We start from the raw sequence: 19,483 nt of genomic DNA, 5'->3' as shown, positions 1-19,483 counted from the left end.
AAGATTTAGAACAAAGAAGGGTAACATCTGAATTAAGAGGAGTTAACACTTTGTTTCTTCCTAGGCAGGCTGAATGCTATCCAAACTTGCTACTTAGGAGCAAGCTGGCCTGAGTTCTGGGGCCATTTGATGAACCAGAAGTCTGGGCATGGGACCAAAAATGAGGTGGAGAATCTGTGCCAGAAAGCAGCAATCACAGTTTCACTGAGGGAAGAGGGGTACAGTGGGAGGTTTTTTTTTTTTTTTGTAGGTAGAGGCGGCGTGGTGATGGTGGTGGTGGTGGTGGTGGTGGTGGTGGTGGTGGTAGTTAGGAGACAGCTAATAACAAGGCCAAATTCTAAGCCAGAGCCTGTCATGGAGAATACTAACATGCTTGCAAGTTAACTTAACTCCGGATAGCTGACCTCCACTTAATTTGGTACACAACTCATGGGCTATACAGACTGGATGCCCGCCCCACCCATGACTCCAGTTCCAGGATATAAGAAAACCTTTCTTTCATGTTTGGTCTCCCCCATCCCAAATCTCCCAGAGTGACTCAAACTTTTAATTAGAAATGAAAAAGAAAACATTTGAACAGATTTTGGTGCAGTCTTTCCAACCCAGGACTTGGGACATTCACTCTGACCTATAGCTACACAGCCGTCTCTGGAGACTGAACAATCACTCTGATCTTCATGTGGCTGCCTGGAGCCCTGGAATTAAATACACGTGCTACTTAGAGAAGGGGCTCCATTTTATCACTGTGATGTTCATACTCCCAGCACAAGCCACAGGCATTAGACTAGGAAACCTTTTGGATGGCCCTCCTTTCTTTTCCAGAAGAGCTCGTCAATGTAGAATCTCCACAGCAATAAAAAGACACTTGATCTCAAGGAACATATAGCGTTTGCCAAGCAAGTACCAGAGTGGCTAACAGACATAATGTTCCCACTTCAGCAGCTATTAAGACACTTGAGTTGTTTGTTCCCATCTTCTTAAGGCTGACTGGAGCCAATGGACAGATTGAAAGAAAAAAACAAAAACAAATCATAGAATAGGTGAAAAGTTTTAAAAAGAATTGTGTGGTGGTGACCAAACCCTGACTCTGGCAATGCAGTCAGAATCACCACTTTAAGCCCAGGGCAAGGAGGGTAGTGTATAGAAAAGCTTGCAAAACCTAGCACCAGTTCTGCCTTAGGAGGGCTCAGGAAGTGCTCCTCTAAAGTAACAATGTATGCGCTGACAAAAACGCCAGGAAAGCCAAACACTCTGCAGCTGTTTCCCCACAGCTCCTGGCAAACTTACAAGCACATATTTGCTCAGTTGTGAGCCTTGCCCACAGGCATCTCCCACCTCAGAGGCAGGGTGAGAAAACTGGACTGCATTTTCTCAAATAAGGGAAGTCGAATCACCTACAGGCAACACCCTCTATTTCTCCCACTCCTCAATGACAGCATCCCTAATTAAGCCAGCTTCGAAGGTCAAAAATTAATATATGGAGGTCAAAGCTCAACCCTATGGTTTACAAATCTTAACAGAAGTCATATAACCTACTTACCTGAATAAAACTCCAAATCATCAATCCCTGCCCTCCCTTCCCGGGGGAATAGAGTCCATTTCTTCTTTTTGCACCACAGTACATGGAAGAGAGTTAAAGAAGGTAGTGTAGGAGGGAGGGTCATCCTAGTTCATCATTAAAAAATAAAGATCTCTTTATGTGTCATCTGAGGTGGTATAAATTTTTTTTTCAATTCTCCTCAGTGTCTGCCTCCAAGGCCTCATCTTCTAAGCCAAAACTCAGCTTGTCAGCTAGCCCCTCAAACTGCTTGCCCAGATTGCCTGCAGAGTCCACGAACATGTTAGGGATGTCTTTGCCAAAGTAAATCTTGCTGTTGGAAGCAATGGCCTTGAACTTCATAAGCTGCAGATATTCAGGGGTCAGTTTCAGCTGTTAAAAAAAATAAGTAAAGAAGACTTAGGTAGAACCAGATTGAGAAAACTTTGGGTGGCACCCTTTTGGTTCTCATAAGGAGAGGGTCTCTGTCAAAGACATATATGCCCTCTCTACTTTTTCCTGGTCTCACTGTTACATTAGTAACAGGGTAACCACTTCGCTAAGAGAAACTAATCTCAGATCTTTAAGGCTGGAGCTGCAATAGTTTAGGAATTTTCATGTTCAGCACAAAAATTACATTTCTATCAAGGCACTGCTAAGGAAAAGGGAAGTACCTGTCTGATAGAGCACAGGAGTCATCACTTCTGGCCACGAGGGCCTTTGGGTATTGGTGGTCATCCAACACCCGGAACTCAAACACCATCAGCTTATACCCAAATATATCTTCTCTTCGCCAGAAGGCACTGGGCCTTTACCTTATTTGCTTCGGCAATTTTCATAGCAGTATAGCACTCAGCATCAGCTTTTGCCTTCTCCCGGGCTAGAAATGCAGCATCTGCGGGAGAGAATGCAGTGAACTGAACTGCAGAGGCTACCAGAACACTGGGTCTGGAGTCCCTGTAACTTTCCCCAGTTGCCTCTGTGACCTAGAGGAGATTGTTCTTTTTACTCTGTCCTTTGGTTCCCTCATCTGGGAAATGGGGAAAAAGGCATTTTTTTTTTCCTATTTCACCAGTTGTGACACTGAACCGGGATGAAAAAGTGCTTTGATAGCATCTCCCTGTGGTGGGGACTAGTTATGAGCAAGTCTGTTGCTGTGCCTAACATCTCTGACAGCATTACTGAGAAAAGCACTGCTGCCCAGAGACACGTCTTGTTTCTACACACCTGCCACTCTGTGTGTAGCTCCAGGACGGGGAAGGGACTCCGCCTAAACCTCTAGTCTCAGAGCTTTCCACCTCACCCCTCCTGTGCTACACAGCAAAAGCGAGAGATGCCCAAAGGAGGTTCTGAATACAGCCAGAGGCGGATCTACCCTAAAACTGAACACCATAAACCAGTGGTCCCCAATCATTTTGGCAGAGACTGGTGCTCCAATGAGAATCTAATGCCTGATGATCTGAGGTGGAGCTGAGGTGGTGATGCTAGTGCTGGGGAGCAGCTGCAAATGCAGATGAAGCTTCGCTTGCCCACTGTTGCTCACCTCTTGTTGTGCAGCCCGGTTCCTAACTGACTGACCATGGACCGGTACCAGTCTGCAGCCTGGGGGCCCCTGCCATAAACAATAGTTCAGTCCCTCTCTAACTTTATTTCCCTTTTATGTCCATCGATCATTTCAAAAAGGTTCGAATTAACAGTTGTTACACTGGCACAACTCTAAGAATTACAAGCCATGGTCCAGATTAACACCTGTTTGGATTAAGACCTATTTAAACTTCTACTATGCAAGCAATATACTTTCACACTCCACTGAGACTAACTTTCTGTCAAGCTGATGAGAAATTTTTGATATTTACTTCCTTGCCTTGGGAATGAGGCCAGCATCATGTGAGTAATATTTGTAGCAAAAAGCCTATGAAGAAAGGTCTGTCGGGTTGGTTCTTACTGCACTCCCTCAGCATGATCCTGGGTGGAAGGAGCCTGTCGTGTGACTGGGATTCTGGCTGCATGCGGCTGACTTAACTGGTCTCAGCACCTGATGACGTGTATTAATAAGAAATAAATATGTGTTGTGTTGCTAAGAGCTCCCTAATGAGGAGCTGCTGATCTCACTGGGCCCCTGAAAAGCCCGACAGGCCCCATAGTGAATACAATTGGACACAGCACTTTGTAACCTGAAGCTGGGCCTTGATGTCCCATTTTTGTCCTAGAATTTGCTTGATATAAAGCATCACATGAAGAAAAAGGTGGGTGGTGGGAATGAGGTGACAGCTGAGGGGCAGGGAACTGAAGGTAAATAATATTCAGAGGAGCCAGCAAAGGGACACTTCTCTCCAGCTCCAGTGTTGTTGGTGCTGAAAAGGCATTTTCTTCATACCTAGCTTAATAGCTACAGGGACTGTGGGAGCAGACTCAGGGCTCAGAGCTATGGTGTTTACTGACTTCTGAGGAGCAGGTAGGGCATGAGGGAAGGGGCTGCTGTTTGGCCTGGCGTCCTAGTTTATTTCCAATGCCAGATATTGAACTCCAGGATGCAGGGACCGTATGATTTTCTCTTTTCTGACACCTAACATAAGAGTGTCTGATGGCATGCAACTAACATTTGTTGAAAAAATGAATGCTCCCTGAAGTGGAAAACTGATGCTAGCCTGACCCATGCCTGTCCCAAAGTCAAAGCATGAGAAAAAGTGATATTCCAAAGAAATCATGACAGAGAATTAAAAGCAAAGGAAGGGACTGTCCCACCCGCTTGTTACGAGGTGGGGTCTGAGGAAAACTCGAGCATTAATTTCACTTCTGCTCACCTTCAATTTCTGAAATCTTCTTTTCGGTCTCCTTCTCCATCACTTTCTGTCCATAGGTGATTTCTGCAACCTGAGCCACTTTTTCTGCCTCTATGTTATTGAAGTTGAAAAAAGGCTTAGAGCTCTGATATTTCAAAAGTTTGATTCAATTTCCCCTTTCACCTGATCTGAGTTCCCGATGCATGAGCGTGGGTAAGCTCAGAGAGCCACTGGCCCCAGAGGGCAGTCCTGACCGGCATACACGGGCAGAGATGAAGTGTACCACTGAGCACAAACAACGATGTCAGCACGAGATAATAATTGGGGAGATGTAGGCCCAAAGGAAATGAATCATTTCTCCAATGAAAGCAAGGAATAGGCCCTAACCTCTCTCCTAAATCACAGGATATTTCTTTCAAAAGAATATTTAAGGAGTAAGATATCCTCTAAAAAGTTTCCTCCTGCCACTTTAGTTAAGGAAGCAGTCAGGTTTGTTAATAGGTTAGTGTAGTGGTTAAGAACCAAGGTTCTGGGGCAGAGTCCCTGTATTTGAATTCCAGTTCCACCACTTACTTGCCATATATGACTTTGGACATATTATTTAACCTCTGTGCTTCGGCTCAGTAAAGTGAGGTTAACGATAGTGCTTCCCTCACCTGGTTGTGAGGAGTGAGAGAATTCACATATGAGTACTTAGAAAAGTACATGGCTCATAGTAAGTGCTCAGTAAGTATTAGCCATTATCATTATGAATTAAGAATTAACAGGAAAGGCTCCTTTCATTTAAGAGATATGTGGAAACTCAAAACTCATTGCCCTTGATCATGATCTGACAATGTATTTAGGAAAGAAATATGCGCTGTTCAGCTTTGCTTCCAGGAGTATGACTGTTAACCCTATATGTGGAAAGGGCTTGGAGAACCATGTGGTCTAACAGTGCCTGAGGCTTCCTCGAATCTTCCCACCATCCCAGCCCTTCTGCCCTGAAAGGGGATCACAGAACCCCATTCCGACCAATGAGGGCCTTCTTCCGTTCTGTCTCAGCTTCCTTCTCCACCACCTTTTGTTTCTGGGCTGCAATGAGAAGCTTTGTCTTCTCGCTTTCCCTGAAGGGGAGAAAAGTATGCAGTTGTGAGGCCACTGTGGAAAAACTTCAGAGAAACTTCACTGTCCTCTGGAGAAGCCAAACTCTCCTGCTGAGGAGAGGCAAACTCTGATTTCTTACTCTCTCCTAGGCCATTCCATGTCCCAGGTAAAAGCAGATCTGTTGCTGACAATAACATGGCTCTCCTTCTCCAAAATAACTCATTTGTGGGAACTAACGCATAATTTATTTTAGTAAAATACACCTGCCTGCCTACTTAATCCTATTTCCCTCCTATCTTCTTTGGTATGAGCCATGAAGCACAAACAAGGCCCCCTGGCCCCTTTAAAAGCATCACTGCTCAAAAGGGCTGCTCTGTGGTTCTCAATCATAGTTATAGGGCCCAGATGATTGTCCTGACATGCCTGCTTCATCCTACAGTTTAATGGGCTATGACAAATACTCAAGAAGGGGAATAAAAGCCTGGCACGACTTCAGTTAACTCTGAGATGTGATGAAATGGGAAGTGGGAGAGAGTGGTGGTGATAGCTTAGGCAGAGGATATACTCACATCAACTCGTAATTTCTGCGGATTGCTTCAGGTATGTTGGGCTTTGTCACTCGCACAGCCTGGAGAAGGATAAAAATAGCACCTGATGGGAAGGTGAGGGCGGTGAGGAACCTAAGCAGCTCCCACTGGTTCTCGATCTTCCTGCACAGAAAGGATATCCCTTGGAAGAGGGGATGCACTTTCATCAGGGGACGCTCCCATGGTGGCAATGCTTACTTGGATGACAAGCCCAGGGGCCATGGAGGTCAGGTCCTGTTGCAAAGCCAGTTTGAGATTTTCATCAATCTGATCTGGAATCAAGAAAGACAGGAAAAGGAGTTGTCACGCTTTCTAGGCAAGGTTGATGGAAGTACAGGGGGCAGAGTACAAACTAAAACATCAACTCAGGAATGACAGGCAAAGGTCTTCCCAAAGTAAAGTGCTTACCATAGCCCGAAAATCTAAAGATCCCCAGCAAGACTTTTGGAGCAACATGGCTACACAGTCCCTTTACATAGGCTAGATGTGAGAGTATTCTTTTCCTGGGTCCTCAAGATAGAATCACCTAGGTTGTTGAAAATATCAACCTTGCCCAAAAGGGAATTGAGTTTTTTTAAAAAAAGAACAAACAACAATTCTAGCATATTTCTTGAGTCAGGCGGCAGCTTTTTCCCAGACAGCAGGAGCAAAACAGAAGGCAAGAATGCAGTTTTCATGAAGAAGGAAGGTAGAATGGCTATGTTAGGTATTTTGAAAAGAGCCGAGCACATTAAATCTAGTAATTTTAGAAGTTTCTAAAAGAGCAACAGATTCTGACGTCAAGAAAAGCCCCAAGGAAGACTATTTCCATTAGGAACTCCATCAAATAACACAAGGGAAAAATAAAAATTTACAGTTCTGGAAACGAGCCCAAGTCTTTTGATGTGTTGTTTGCTTTGGTCCTGATTCCTTTGTCTGGAAAGCACATACGAGCTGTTTCACAGTCAAGTGTAGGAAGAGCTATAACTGACCTCCCTTCCAGCTGTGATCCCAGGACAGCAGCACCAGGCTGCCTTCTCTGGCCTGGGCCTTCTCTTCCCTGCCCCCTGCCCATGAGATTATCATTAAGATCCTAAAAGGACACGAAGAAAAAGAATCCACGAAACCAGGCCGGGACAGGTAAACTTAAATCACCTCCCTATTGTCAGCTGCCATCTGCTCTAAGTGGCCATTCTTGGTCACCTGTGCCCAAACGGGAGCCTCTGAGAAACAGCAAGTATAACTCCTGTCTTTATAGATGCTGAAACTGGTGCTGCCCATGTCATTTCAGAGATGTGCTCAGGCTAGTTAATAAAAACAATAAAAACAATAATAATAAAAACAATAAAATGAAAACAATAATAATAAAAACAATAAAAACAATAATAATAAAAACAATGAACTTACTTAATTATTATGCTTTCATGGTTAGGGCATAAAACAGTGTTTTCTTCAACTGTCATATCATTAAGCAAGGGATTTTAATGGTTCCATATACTGGATATACTCTCAAAAGCTTCTCAGCAGTGAGGGAGAAATGCCCATAAAGGCAGTGCCTCACACTTGGTATGGGCCTAACAATTTGACAACTAGAGATAAACATCATATTTCATATTTTCTATTTTAAATAGGAAACTCACCAAACTTTAAGTAAGATGGCTTGTACTCACCTTGAGTTCATAATAACACAGTCATTTATTAGACCAAATTATATCTGACTCAAGGTAGAAACCTGTGGCTCTAGGCTAATAACTTTCCAGGAAAATCTGGAAGAAATATTTTACAAAGTAGTTTCTCACCAAAGTAATACTGGCAATAAGTTGTCTATATGTTACAGTTATGCTGCTCAATGCTGATTAAGTTGTATCACTAAGTATACACAAAAAGGTTCTTCAGGTGAACTTCTGAACAAGTATTAGATAATATTTTTATAAAATGTGCAAAGAGGATGCATCAGAATAAGCAGTGATGAGAATTATGCAGTTATGTTGAAAGTCAGGGCTAGGAATCCTCAGGGGAAGGTAACTAGAGAAAAACCTTTGACATTTTAGAAATAGGATTAGAGACAAGTTTCTCCTTTACGGAAGCAAATACCTTCTAAGCAAAACAGTGCTTGCTGGCAAGAATGAACTTTAAAAAGGAAAAAATTTCAGACAAATACATTTTCCCAGCTCCTCTGTACAAGAAGCTATAATTTACTAAGCTATCAAGTTTATCTTTAAGACAGTAAGAAGTTTTCTAATGCAAAACAATTTCACCTTTTAATTTTCTCTTCATGGAAATTAGAGATCTTTTGTCTTTTGTTGTTTCAAATGTGTTGAAATGTTCATTTAATGGCACAAGTTCTAAAACAATGGCTAGAGAGAAAACTAATATTTTATAAAATTCTATCAGTTTGAGGTAAAAAAAAATCAATAGAAAATTTATAAAAATTTTCTTAAAAGCACACTGAACCCAAACCCAGTAAAATAAATCTAAATCCTATAGAGCGAATTTAGATTCATTTTCTACAGCAGAAAAATTAAAAGTGATTCTGACAATTCCCCAAATCTGAAACATGGTGCAGAGGTTGTTTGCTTAATTAAGATCACGTGTAATGTCAATGATTCCTCCTGTCTACTTGAAAAAATATTCTCACTCAGGGTTTTTTTATGAAGATACCTGGGAAATATCACTATCTAGTCCTAGTATCAAGAACACTTATGCTATGGGTTGAAAAATCCATTTACTTTTAGCACTGGCTACTAGAAAACTTCTAGCAGAAAGTTTAAATAAGAATATTCTACCACAAAAGAACTGTAACATTGCTGAAATGTTTCTTTTGCTGCTGAAGTTAGGCTATGTTTACTTTGACCAGGTAAACAAGATGAGAAGTGTCTACTTAAGCACGTGGATCCTTTTTGTTTTAAGCTTTTTCCTATTCATTTCTATAGGTATAGGGTAAACAAATAAACAAACAACAAACAAAAAAACATAAAGGTCCTAGGAACTGTAAGTAGCTATGTTCCTGGTCTCAGTTCTAGAATTAAATGTGACGTACCATTCTCATCACTCTCCTGGGTGCCCTTCATTCAGTGTGATGTGGTGGGAAGTATGCAAAGTGAGAGCCAGGAGAGGGAAATTCTAGCTTTAGCTACTACAAATATCTCTATGACTTTTTCTCTTTGCACCTCAGTACTCTTATCTTAAAATGAAGACGTTGGGCTGGATAATCTCTAAGGCTCTTTTAGAACTGAGGCTATCTTCAGTACAGAATGATGTTTTAGGGACCATGGAAACACATTTCCATTCTGGTCCTCTGAGTCAAGCCAGAAGTGAGTACTGTAGTCCACTGTTACTCCTGTGCCCAAAGGTCAACTACTCTCATGACCTTCCACTGTCATCAGCATTTTCTAGGAATGCCCTTTGTGAGCACTGGCTTCTTTGACACCTCCTGTCTATCAGTACCCATCCTACTCTGTGGGTATCTCAGAAGCAGGCAGTGCAAAGGAGCAGGGCTGCTAAGGCAGGCTATGACCAGAAGAGGCTTTCTTACCAAAGAGCTCTATGTAGACCTCTTGAAGCGTATGCACACTGCAGAACTGGTTCAGTTCATGGTGGATCTTGTTGAAGATGAGAGCCTTGTCATAGTCAGCAGTATAGTTCTTCACTATATCGTACACTGGGAGGGAAGGAGAAATTTCAGAATAGGAAAAAGAAGGACTCAAAACTTCCTCAGACGGTAGTTTTCCTTTCCTGAGGTGTTGCAGCAGACACTGGGGTGGCATGCTGGGGAAAGTACGCTAGGTACTTCCAGGGTAAACTAGAAAAACGTACCTGCGTTTGGGACCAGGAAGTTGACCACTTCAATTCTGTCAAAGTAGATCATCACACCACCGCTATTAGAGGAAGAATGGACAAACAACTCATTAATAAGCTCTGGAATAGTGCAGTCTCCTAGGTAATGGAATAAGATGTGTGACTTAGCAGAAAAGGAAAACAGTTCACAGGAGCTCAGAAGGCATATCAGATCTCCAAGTAGATCTTCAGAGCTTATAGCAAGAATACACTCCCGAGGCAGCACACTTTCTAAAAATAATTCCGCCAAGAAAAAAGTGAAACTTTTGAGATGCCAGTGAGAAAAGAGTAGTTCATATCTTTTGAATCTAAAATGCCTTTTGATTAAAGCAACCAATTGAAAGGAAAAGACTAAATAAAGTTGAGGAGTTCTCAGAACTTAAAAGGTCACTGGAATTTTATGGTCACCGTTTCTCACTTCCCTGTTCATAACGGTTCAGCATAGTTCAGCACTTCCCTGTTCCCCTAGTCATTTAAAAAAAATTTGAAACATACAGAAAAGTTGAAAGACTAGCAGAACACTCATATGCCACTGCTGAAATTTAACAACTGTTCACATTTTACCTTATTGACTGATCTACTTTTTTTGCTGAACATTTCAAAGTTATAGTCATGATACTTTACCCCTTAACATTTTAGCAAACATCACCCAAGAATAACGACATTCTCTTACACAGTCCCAAAACCATTTCCAAACCTAAGAAAATCAACAATAATTCCTTAATATTATCTAATATCCAATCATTCAAATTTCCACAATGATTCTTATTATGAACTGAATTATGTGTCCTCCAAGATCCACAGGTTGAAACTCTAACCCCCACAGTGACTATATTTGGAGATAGGGCCTTTGAGGAGGTAATTAAGGCTAAATGAGGTCATAAGGGTGGGGCCCTAAACCAATTGGACTGGTAAAGGAAAGGAGGAAAGGACACCAGAGATCTTGTTCTCCTGTGCGTGTGTATAGAGGAAAGGCCCTGTGAAGACACAGCCAGGTAGCCACCTTTCAGCCAGGAAGAGAGGCTTCACCAGAAACCAACCCTGCTAGTACCTCGATCTTGGACTTTGAGCTTCTACAACTGTGAGAAAATAAATTCCTGTTGTTTAAGCCACCGAGTCTGTGGTATTGTTACGGCAGCCCAAGCTGACTAATACAGTTCCATCATGTCTTTTACAGCTGTTATTTTTGGACCAGGTTCTAATCAAGGCTCGCCATTACATCTGTTTATGTCTTTTAAGTTTCCTTTTCAACCCAACGCCCCTCCAAATACGACTTTGTGCCGAGAATCAGGCCAGTTATCCGGTGGGATGTCCCAATTTGAGATTTGTCTGAATGTTTCTCTGAGGTGTTGTTTACGTTATTACTCTATCCCAGATGAAACTTTCTTTACTTTTCAGTGGGACCAATTATAGTGGTGTCATCTTTAGAATTCCTGCCCCTAAGTCCTCCCCCACCATTAAGATATTCTCCATAGTTAGTTACGTTAAAGTTATCTTCCTTTATCAAGTCATTTATTTGCTAAAAGTCTTTAGAGGATCCTCACTTCTAACAGAAAAAGCCTAAACTTCTTATCATGACATTCAAGGCCCTCTCAAACCTGTCTACCTTCTGTGATTTTTCTCTGCATTCTACCACTTAGTTGAATCAGAACAAAGGGCAGGGAACTTGGTAAAATCAAGAAGGGGTGCCTCTCTTTTCACTGTCTCTTACTGCAGCCAGCCAGATAGCCCTTCCTTTTATTTGGGTTTAATGGCTTTATTCCAGGTATCTTACCTAGTCCCACAAGGTACATTCTTCACCTCATCTGTCTGCAGCGTGGTCTGGAAATATAAGAGACATAAAATGCTGTAAGATGGGCAGTGACGAACAAAGAAACTTATTTTTGGAATCCCAAATGGCCTTGTCCTTGAATACCTATTTGGGTTGAGCTTTGTCTTCGCTGAATCCTCCTGACTTATAGAATGTGAGACTAACCAAGCAAAGTTCCTACCCGGCTTCATTGTAAGTGAACCACCAAATGAATTAGCTGGGTAATAATGGTTCAGTGAAAAAGACCCTGGACTAGGAGTCCTAAGACCTCTTCTATTTACTGTCCTTGAAATAGCAGATTCTTTACTTAACCTATCTCAGCCTATAAGACCTGCTCAGCTCATTCTCAGGATTACTGTGAAACTCAAATGAGATAATGTGCATGAATGCACTTTGAGAACCATAAAGCAGAGTACATGGTAGAAGAAATTTATAAGAAAAATGCTGATGAGGAATCCCAGGATATCTGACATACTTCAAAGATGGATAGTCTAACCTAGGTAGGCTTTAGCTTTGTCATAATTAATCCTACTTCTATTTTATATGTAATTTCTCTTCATCAAGTTCAACTTCCCTTTTCCCTACCCCCAAAATTATGTTCACATCTCTGAAGTTCAAACAAGAACTAGCAAAATGACCATGTTTTATTTCCATCTATTTTGGTAGCCCGCAATTTAAAACACACAGACACATACACCCTACTTTTCCTTCTGTACATTCACAACAGATTCCTCTCTAGATTTGTCTTGAAGTGAAGAAATAATTCCCAGCTGAGCCTGATGGGCCAAGGCAAGGACTCCATTTAACTATTTCAACAATCAAGTAAAGCTCCAGAGTGAATGGCCCAGAGCCTCATTCTACACATACGTACGTGCGCGCGCGCGCGCATACACACACACACACACACACACACACACACACACACACACACACACACACACACACACACCTTATTCTTAAATGATTCCTTGAAGAGGCATTATACTCATCCAATTGCTAAATAATTCCAAATCATGCATTAGTCAACATCCCAAACCTGCAGTCATCCAGCCATACCACATAAGCCAAGGATACCTGCACAGACTTATATGATGTGATGAAAGGGAGCATGAGATGGAAACCAGGGCCGCTGGTGGAAGTCAGCAGGGCACCACCTCTGCAGAGGAGGAAGAGAGAAGCAGGTTCAATTTAGCAAGAGGTACCTATTACATTAATACTGAGTGGGCCAACTTTCCTTTCAGCCCCATAAATGTTTAGTATAGAGTGACAAGTGCCAGAGCCATGTCTATAGATCCCTTTCTTCCTCCTGGCTAGACCCTGATATTCTAGGAAGCCTAATGGTAAAACATAAAATCATTATTCATGCTTTTGCAGCAAAAAAAAGTTCAGCACAGAAGTGAAATAAAGGGAGCAGAATCCCTGGCTATACTTGAGAGGAAGTCTGTTTTACTTTGTTATATCCGTTGAGCTTGTGGCAACCCATTTAGGCAGTTAAATCCAGGAACACAGTTATCTATGAATTGCACTAATGTTGCAGTCCAGTGACATCAACGACCAAAAGAATAATTTAAAGCACGCTTTATAAGTCGTTTAAATATTTTTTTGGCAATAAAGTTACCTTCTTAATCAAGTTATATGTAAATGATAATAAAATTAAAGGCATTTTTGGGGGACATATAAGCAGATGGTAGGGAGAAATAATTAAAGGAGAGAGGAAAACCCAACCAGACTTTCAGAACTTACTAGAAAGCAATCCAGAAATAAGCATCACAGGGTACATGTAAGAAGGGGTCATAAAGACTTAAAGCAAAAAACTTGGTTATGGAGTTTACTAAAAGGAAAGTAATCCGAGATTTATAAGAGCTTCTTTGCTTTACATTTTGAAGGAAAAGATACATTAAAAAAAGCAATAAGATAAACAGTGACGTAATAGGCTCCTTTATTGTAAGAACCACTATTCCAAGGCTTGCCTTGATTGATACAAATCAATCTGCAGGCTCTTTCATTTTTTCCAAAATGTTAATTTTGAAGAGTAGGTCCAAATTTGCAGAGCAGGCTATATTAAGTTGCCATCAAAAACTGGTATTCCTCAGAGGTAACCTTGTGGCACCAAGATGCCCAAAGGGGTGTAGGAGAAAGCATTTCAGAGATGATTTGGTGTCCTTTAGGTTTTGTCTCTAAATCACTATCAATGGCATCAACTTAGGCTACTAAATTTTATATTTACATTTATATATGTATACGCACATACTTCATATATGTACTCCCCTCCCCACGGCAACTAACACAAAAACACAATCTAAAAGACTCCCATATTTAACAAAACATAAACATAGCTATTTAGCACAACCTGCTAGACAGTGACTAGGAAAGAGTCGTTTAACAGGAAATTGCAAGCTTCTCCCTGTCTCTGCCTTACCTGTAATATACCCCAATATGTCCCTCTTCTATCTTGTGCACAGCTGAGAAGAGAGATGCACAAAAGAAACTGGCAGCCACAGCCACAACTGCTCCCAACTGAGCCATCAGTGAAGGTTTATCCTAGGGAAAAAGATATGGGAAAACGTGTATGGTTTGCCCTGCAGGAGACAAGCTATGACAGAAGAGTACCTCACCAAGCTGAGTTCCCTGTAGTGGCTCATAACGGCCTGTTGGTAGTATGAACACAAGGCTAGATCTACAACTCTCTTCATCCTTGCTCTCAGTAAACAGTCCCATTCCTTAACTGTGGAATTCTGTTCTCCACCTCATTGAAGAAGCAGGTTCTGGATATAGCCATGACCCAAGGCGGAATCAATGCTAACTGGGCAGCGTTCAGAACATAGCTTTCTTTCTGTGAACATGAATGTGCCATCACTGGAGCCACTCATACTAGTAAAAGGAAGAGAGGCAGCTGCAGTATGTTGGTCCAAATTACAGGGGAAGTCAAACGACAGGCAGTTGTGGCATGTAATTCTGGTCAGAGCCTCCCAGTCCTAATTGCCTGCCACTTCAAAGGAAACCATTATTTACTCCTTTCAGATGCTGGAGCGACAGAGACAGCATGCTAGCAGAGTCCCAGGTGAGATTCTCTGGCCTTCCGTCTGCTCACCTTCCCAGTTATTCCTTTGGCCCTATTAGGGAGAGGGCTCTGAATAAGACTGAAGCCACACTGCCTCCCATATACTCGATTGGTACTTTGCACCTGACAGGTCCCCAAGCCCATGGTTAGGGGAGAAAGGAGGTTCCCCAGACTGCAAAGACTCTAGACTCCTGGGTCTGCGTTCGGGCACCAGGATGAGAAACAGTTGGCTTCTACAAACTCATTTCTTGAACACTGAAGGCTCTGCAAAAACTAGGGTAACTGACAGCAAAGTTCACAGTCAAGCGTGCCTGGGCCAACCCGCGCAGGGCGTGCATTCTGCCTCCTGGGTCCAACAGAAGTCGGGCGCAGACATCTTCGAGGCGCTTATTTTACTGTGGCGGCCTCCAGCTACCGATTTGCAGCCATGTCCTTTCTGCAAATGCCCTTCCCTTCCGAGATCACTCCCGCCCCACCTCGGGCCCCTTCCCTGTCCTCTTCAGAGAGGTCACGCGTTCCAAGCGCCCTGAGTAGGGGCTGGGGCTCCAAGAGCCTTAGCGCGATCCCGCCTGGGTCATTGAGGGAAGGGACGGGACAGAGACGGATTGCTTTCTTGCCCCAGAAGGAGAAAAGGCTGCTGGGGCGGGGGCCGAGGAGAATCGCCGATCAGCTCCGCGGAGGCCGCAGCTAGGCCCAGTGCGCTCACTAAGGGGCGGGGGCCGCGTACCAGGCTGTCCCTCCAGGCGCGCCGTACTCGTCCGAACCCCAGTGCAACCGCAGAAACCGCCACACCCCTCAGCCCGCCACTTCCTTCCGGGCCCGTCGCTTCGATGACGCCATTAGTTCACGCGAGAAGACCACACCCCCTTCTCTCCCTACTTCCTCAGCCCGGCCCCCGCGTTCTGAAAGGTCACTGTGCGCGGATGGCCGCCAGGGGGTGCCTGGGACAAGATCCGGGCCGTCAGAGACCTGGGTCTAGGATTTCAGGGGTGGGGGTGGTGCGGAGCGCCTGGGGAGTGACCCCGGGGAGGACGCGAGTGGCTGCGGGTGGTGAGCTTGTCACTTTCTGAGGTTTTGACTTTGGAGATTGCTCCGATTCCCCTCCACGTTGTCAGGCCTGTTTGTTTGTTTTCGGAGCAGGTACCAGCTATTCGCAACCATTCTCTCTGCTCTCCGCTTCTCTATAGCACCGTTGAATGAAACATATCTTTTAAATGTGCTAATTAGCGCCATTACGTCGCTAATCAACAGTCCCTACTTTGAATCACCCTCTTTTTCTAGGAGCGTTGGCCTTTGAGATCCGCACAGCATCATAAAGTAGATTAAGAAGGAATTATTATTCCAATTTCAGTGAACAAAGTCTAAATTCAGTGAAGTGTGAGAGTAACAATGGATGAAAGCCTACCCGGTGCTTCCTTAACTCAGGAGCTTAACTGCCTTTGTAACTTCTGCCATAGATCACCTGGCTTGTGCACTTCATTTCTCCCTAGCTAGACTGTAAGTTCCCTGAGGGCAGGGACTGCATCTTCCCTTCAGCATTCTAGGTGCTTAGGTGCTCAGTGAAAACAGAAGGAAGGCACAATGGAACCAGGACCAGGATCCAGGCTTGTGTTTCCTCCTCTAAAGGCCTCATGTCCTCTCCACAGTTTTCACTGTTCAGCAACATTGCATTGGGCATTTATAATTCAGCCATTGAAGTTATGTTGTTTGCAGAAGAGAAAAGAGTCCACTTAATTACAGCCTTCAGTAAAAGAAAAGCTTTTACACAGGGCAGATGGCTGGTGGTGGTAGATTTAGGACTCAGGGAAAAGGAAAGTGTAGGTTTTCCAGGCATGGCTGCTTGCGATTTACTTGGAATTCACCCCGGGTTTGTTCTGGGTGAGTTTGTTTTGGGAAGTTTCAGCATATAAGGTTAAGCCCCAAAACGTAGCCTCTCCTCTCCCCATTGCAAATCACCTCTACCCTCCAGTTTGCCATTCTCTCGACTGATTCTATCAGAACTTGTTCAGTGATACAACTCAGCGTTGTGTGCTTAAATGTTTATTTTATAGTTGAGTGAATGAGTAAGAGACATGGAAGTACTGGGGTTTACCAGCCCAAGAAATGGAGCTTAGCCTGAAGCATAAAGTCTTTAAATTAGTTTTAATTTAATAATTCCATGACTATTAAACTTGGGAATGAACTGTGAATGGAAATCATGGGATTTTGTTCTCAGGAGGCTTTTGACCAGCCCTGAATTACCTAGTTGTGGCCCTGCCTAGAGGCAGGGGCTGGACTTCAGCGGATCATGGTCTAACATTTCTGAAAATCCCTTTCTTAAGAGACCTGTGATTGTTATGACTTAGTATCCAAAGTTATCAGGCAGGTAAGTCTGTGATGATTTGTTTAACAGCGGTGTTTAAAAATCCATTTTTAAAAAACTTGCGATACAGTGGCTAAGCACAGATGTTCCTCAGTCAGACTGCATGGGTTTAAATCCCCAACTCTCCTCGCTTTTTATTTGCTATGTGACCTTGGGAGAATGACTTTATCTGTGATTCAGTTTCATCATATGTAAAATGGGGGTAATAACAATATTATGAACCTTATAGTATTGTTGTGAGGTTTAAATGACAGATTAAGAAAAGCACATACAATGTTTGGCACATTTTAAGTGTTCCATGTGTTAGCTGTTGTTTTAAATAGCAGATTCCCTTAATGTGCTCTTATCTGTTTGTGGATTCAGATTATTAATGTGACAGAGGTGAGAGAAAGATAAACTTAACGTTATATCGTATTGAGTTATAACCAAATGGAGGCTTATCAGAAGAAGAGATAAGGGACTCTGAAATCATACCTCAATAGATATTTATAATACAGATTTCATAAAACATTATTGAGTGCTGTCTATGTACCAGGCCCTATGCCTTTCTCATTTTATATAATCTTTAGGTGAGCTCTTTGAGTTCAACTCCATTTTAGAGGAGGAAGTTGAAGCTTAGAGACGTCAAGGATTGTCCAAGATCACAAAGCTTATAAATTGCAAAGGCAGAATTTATATAACCCCAAGTCTGTTTCTTCATTATAGTAAATGAATTAGAAAATAATGGTTCAACTTAAAACACATACTGTATCCAATGCCTTACTACTAAATTGTACACCTGAAACTTACCGGACTTTGTTAACCAATGTCACCATAATAAAAAATAAATAAAAAAGTAAATAAATAAAAAAGTAAATAAATAAAAATAAAACACACACATGCAACATTTATTTCACATGTAACCTTTTAGGAATGTAGACCAGTGGTCAGAAATTGTGAAGCTTTAAATGGGGCCAGTTAATTTTGCAGTTGTAGGTTAAAGCAGGACTAGAAAATACTCCCACCACAGCCATCCACATCTCCCTGTCTCTGGATTGCTGCTTGTTTAGTCCTCCAACAAGCTAATATTTGGTGAGAGTGCCACTCCACAGAGAGAAGAGCCCTTTTTATTAATAACTGGGTTAGCTCCAAAGGAACCAGGTAATTCTTAAAATGTTTGGTTTCAGTTCATTTATATCACAAGATTTGATTTTTCTTGTTTACTTTATGTCCTAAACAGAGAATAGAGGTCATTTTTCAGGACATTCGCTCTCAGTAAGATTTTGATGAGGTTGGAAGGAGTGAAGAACTATAACTTTCATTATTAAGAAAGCGACTTAGAACTTTCCGCTTTTGTTTTCAGTTGGAAAAACCAAGATTAGTGCCTTCAAATAGCAAAAGTGTATTTGCCTGGGGCTAAGGACATTTCTTCAAGGGAGTCCTGTAAAGGGAGTGAAGAAGAATCATGAAAATAAAAATGGAGTTGGAAGTCAGAAGTCACCTAAAGAGCATTTTGTGATTATATGTTTTTACAGCTTTGAGGTATAATTGATATACAATAAAGTGCATATGAAGTATATGATTTGATAAGTTTTGACATATGTCTACACCTTTGAAACTATGACCACCATCAATATAATAAACACATGCAGCATGCCCCCATATTTCCTCATGACCCTTTGTAATCTCTTCCTGCCACCCCTTTCCATGACCTGTTCTCTCATTTTCAAGCAACAGCTGATCTGCTTGTCACTATAGATTAGTTTGCATTTTGTAGCTTTTATACAAATGGAATCATACAGTATATACTCATTTTGAGGGGAGGCTTCCTGCTGTCTGGCTTTTATTTATTTTTTACCCAGAATAATTATTTGGAGATTCATCCATGTTGAGTATGTCAATAGTTTATTCCTTTTTATTGCTGTGTAATATTCCATTGTACAGCTATACAACAATTCATTTACCTATTCATCTGTTGATGGACATATACATTGCTGCCTGTGATCTTATCCAACCCATTTATTTCACTCACGGAGAAACAAAGGGCAAAGGGGAAGAAGACTCCAGAGAGGGAACTTGGTCAAGGTCCAAAGTGCATTTACGGAAAGATGAGAAAGCAACCTGCTACCCTGGGAGACTATGCCAAGAGGCTTGACAGTTTGAGGCGTAGCCTGGCCTGTTTTGCCTGGAATGACCATTCTTTTGACATCTCTGGATCCATAATAATATTAGGAACTGAAGAAAAAAGATTGTATAGCATTTTGTCACTATATATTTGTCGGTACATCTCTATATATCATTGATAGATTCCTCTTTGTCATAGATTAAGAGATACCTTTTGTACTGGGTGTGTGAGTCTCAGAGGATAAGGGAACCCATGTTCCATTCCAGGCCAGTCTTTTCCCACCTGTAGTCTTAATCTCACTCCTCCTCTCTCCCCAGGGACCTAGAACCTTCAATTA

The 19,483-nt window shown here is 42.2% G+C and overlaps 1 protein-coding gene across 3 annotated transcripts; it reads right to left on the bottom strand.

The window, feature by feature from the left end:
• Positions 1–533: 533 nt before the first annotated feature.
• Positions 534–15,536, bottom strand: ERLIN2 (ER lipid raft associated 2). Of its 3 annotated transcripts, none has more exons than XM_011372172.2 (12): positions 15,408–15,536; positions 14,039–14,160; positions 12,694–12,775; positions 11,584–11,630; positions 9,789–9,850; positions 9,508–9,633; positions 6,192–6,265; positions 5,976–6,034; positions 5,335–5,426; positions 4,342–4,431; positions 2,353–2,432; positions 534–1,930 (listed from the first exon to the last, which is right to left on the bottom strand). In XM_011372172.2, exons 2-12 carry the CDS (start codon positions 14,143–14,145, stop codon positions 1,730–1,732), a joined length of 1,020 nt encoding a protein of 339 aa, XP_011370474.1. In that variant the 5' UTR covers positions 14,146–14,160; positions 15,408–15,536; the 3' UTR covers positions 534–1,729. The 3 variants fall into 3 exon arrangements, with proteins under 3 accessions (XP_011370474.1, XP_011370467.1, XP_011370460.1); XM_011372165.2 differs by lacking the exon at positions 15,408–15,536 and adding an exon at positions 14,992–15,384; XM_011372158.2 differs by lacking the exon at positions 15,408–15,536 and adding an exon at positions 14,711–14,917.
• Positions 15,537–19,483: the final 3,947 nt, after the last annotated feature.

The sequence above is a fragment of the Pteropus vampyrus genome, unplaced genomic scaffold (assembly GCF_000151845.1).
Source record: "Pteropus vampyrus isolate Shadow unplaced genomic scaffold, Pvam_2.0 Scaffold8, whole genome shotgun sequence".
Classification (NCBI taxonomy): Eukaryota; Metazoa; Chordata; class Mammalia; order Chiroptera; family Pteropodidae; genus Pteropus; species Pteropus vampyrus.
Note: the sequence above shows the minus strand (reverse complement) of the source record. Positions and strands in the feature narration are given on the sequence as shown.

Coding starts and splice junctions, on each gene's coding strand:
- ERLIN2 (XM_011372158.2), bottom strand. CDS start 14,824: ATGGGCTTGGGGACCTGTCAGGTGCAAAGTACCAATCGAGTATATGGG. Junction 6,035..6,191: donor CCCCTGGGCTTGTCATCCAA/GTAAGCATTGCC, acceptor ATCCTTCTCCAG/GCTGTGCGAGTGACAAAGCC. Junction 1,931..2,352: donor AAATTGCCGAAGCAAATAAG/GTAAAGGCCCAG, acceptor TTTTTTTAACAG/CTGAAACTGACCCCTGAATA.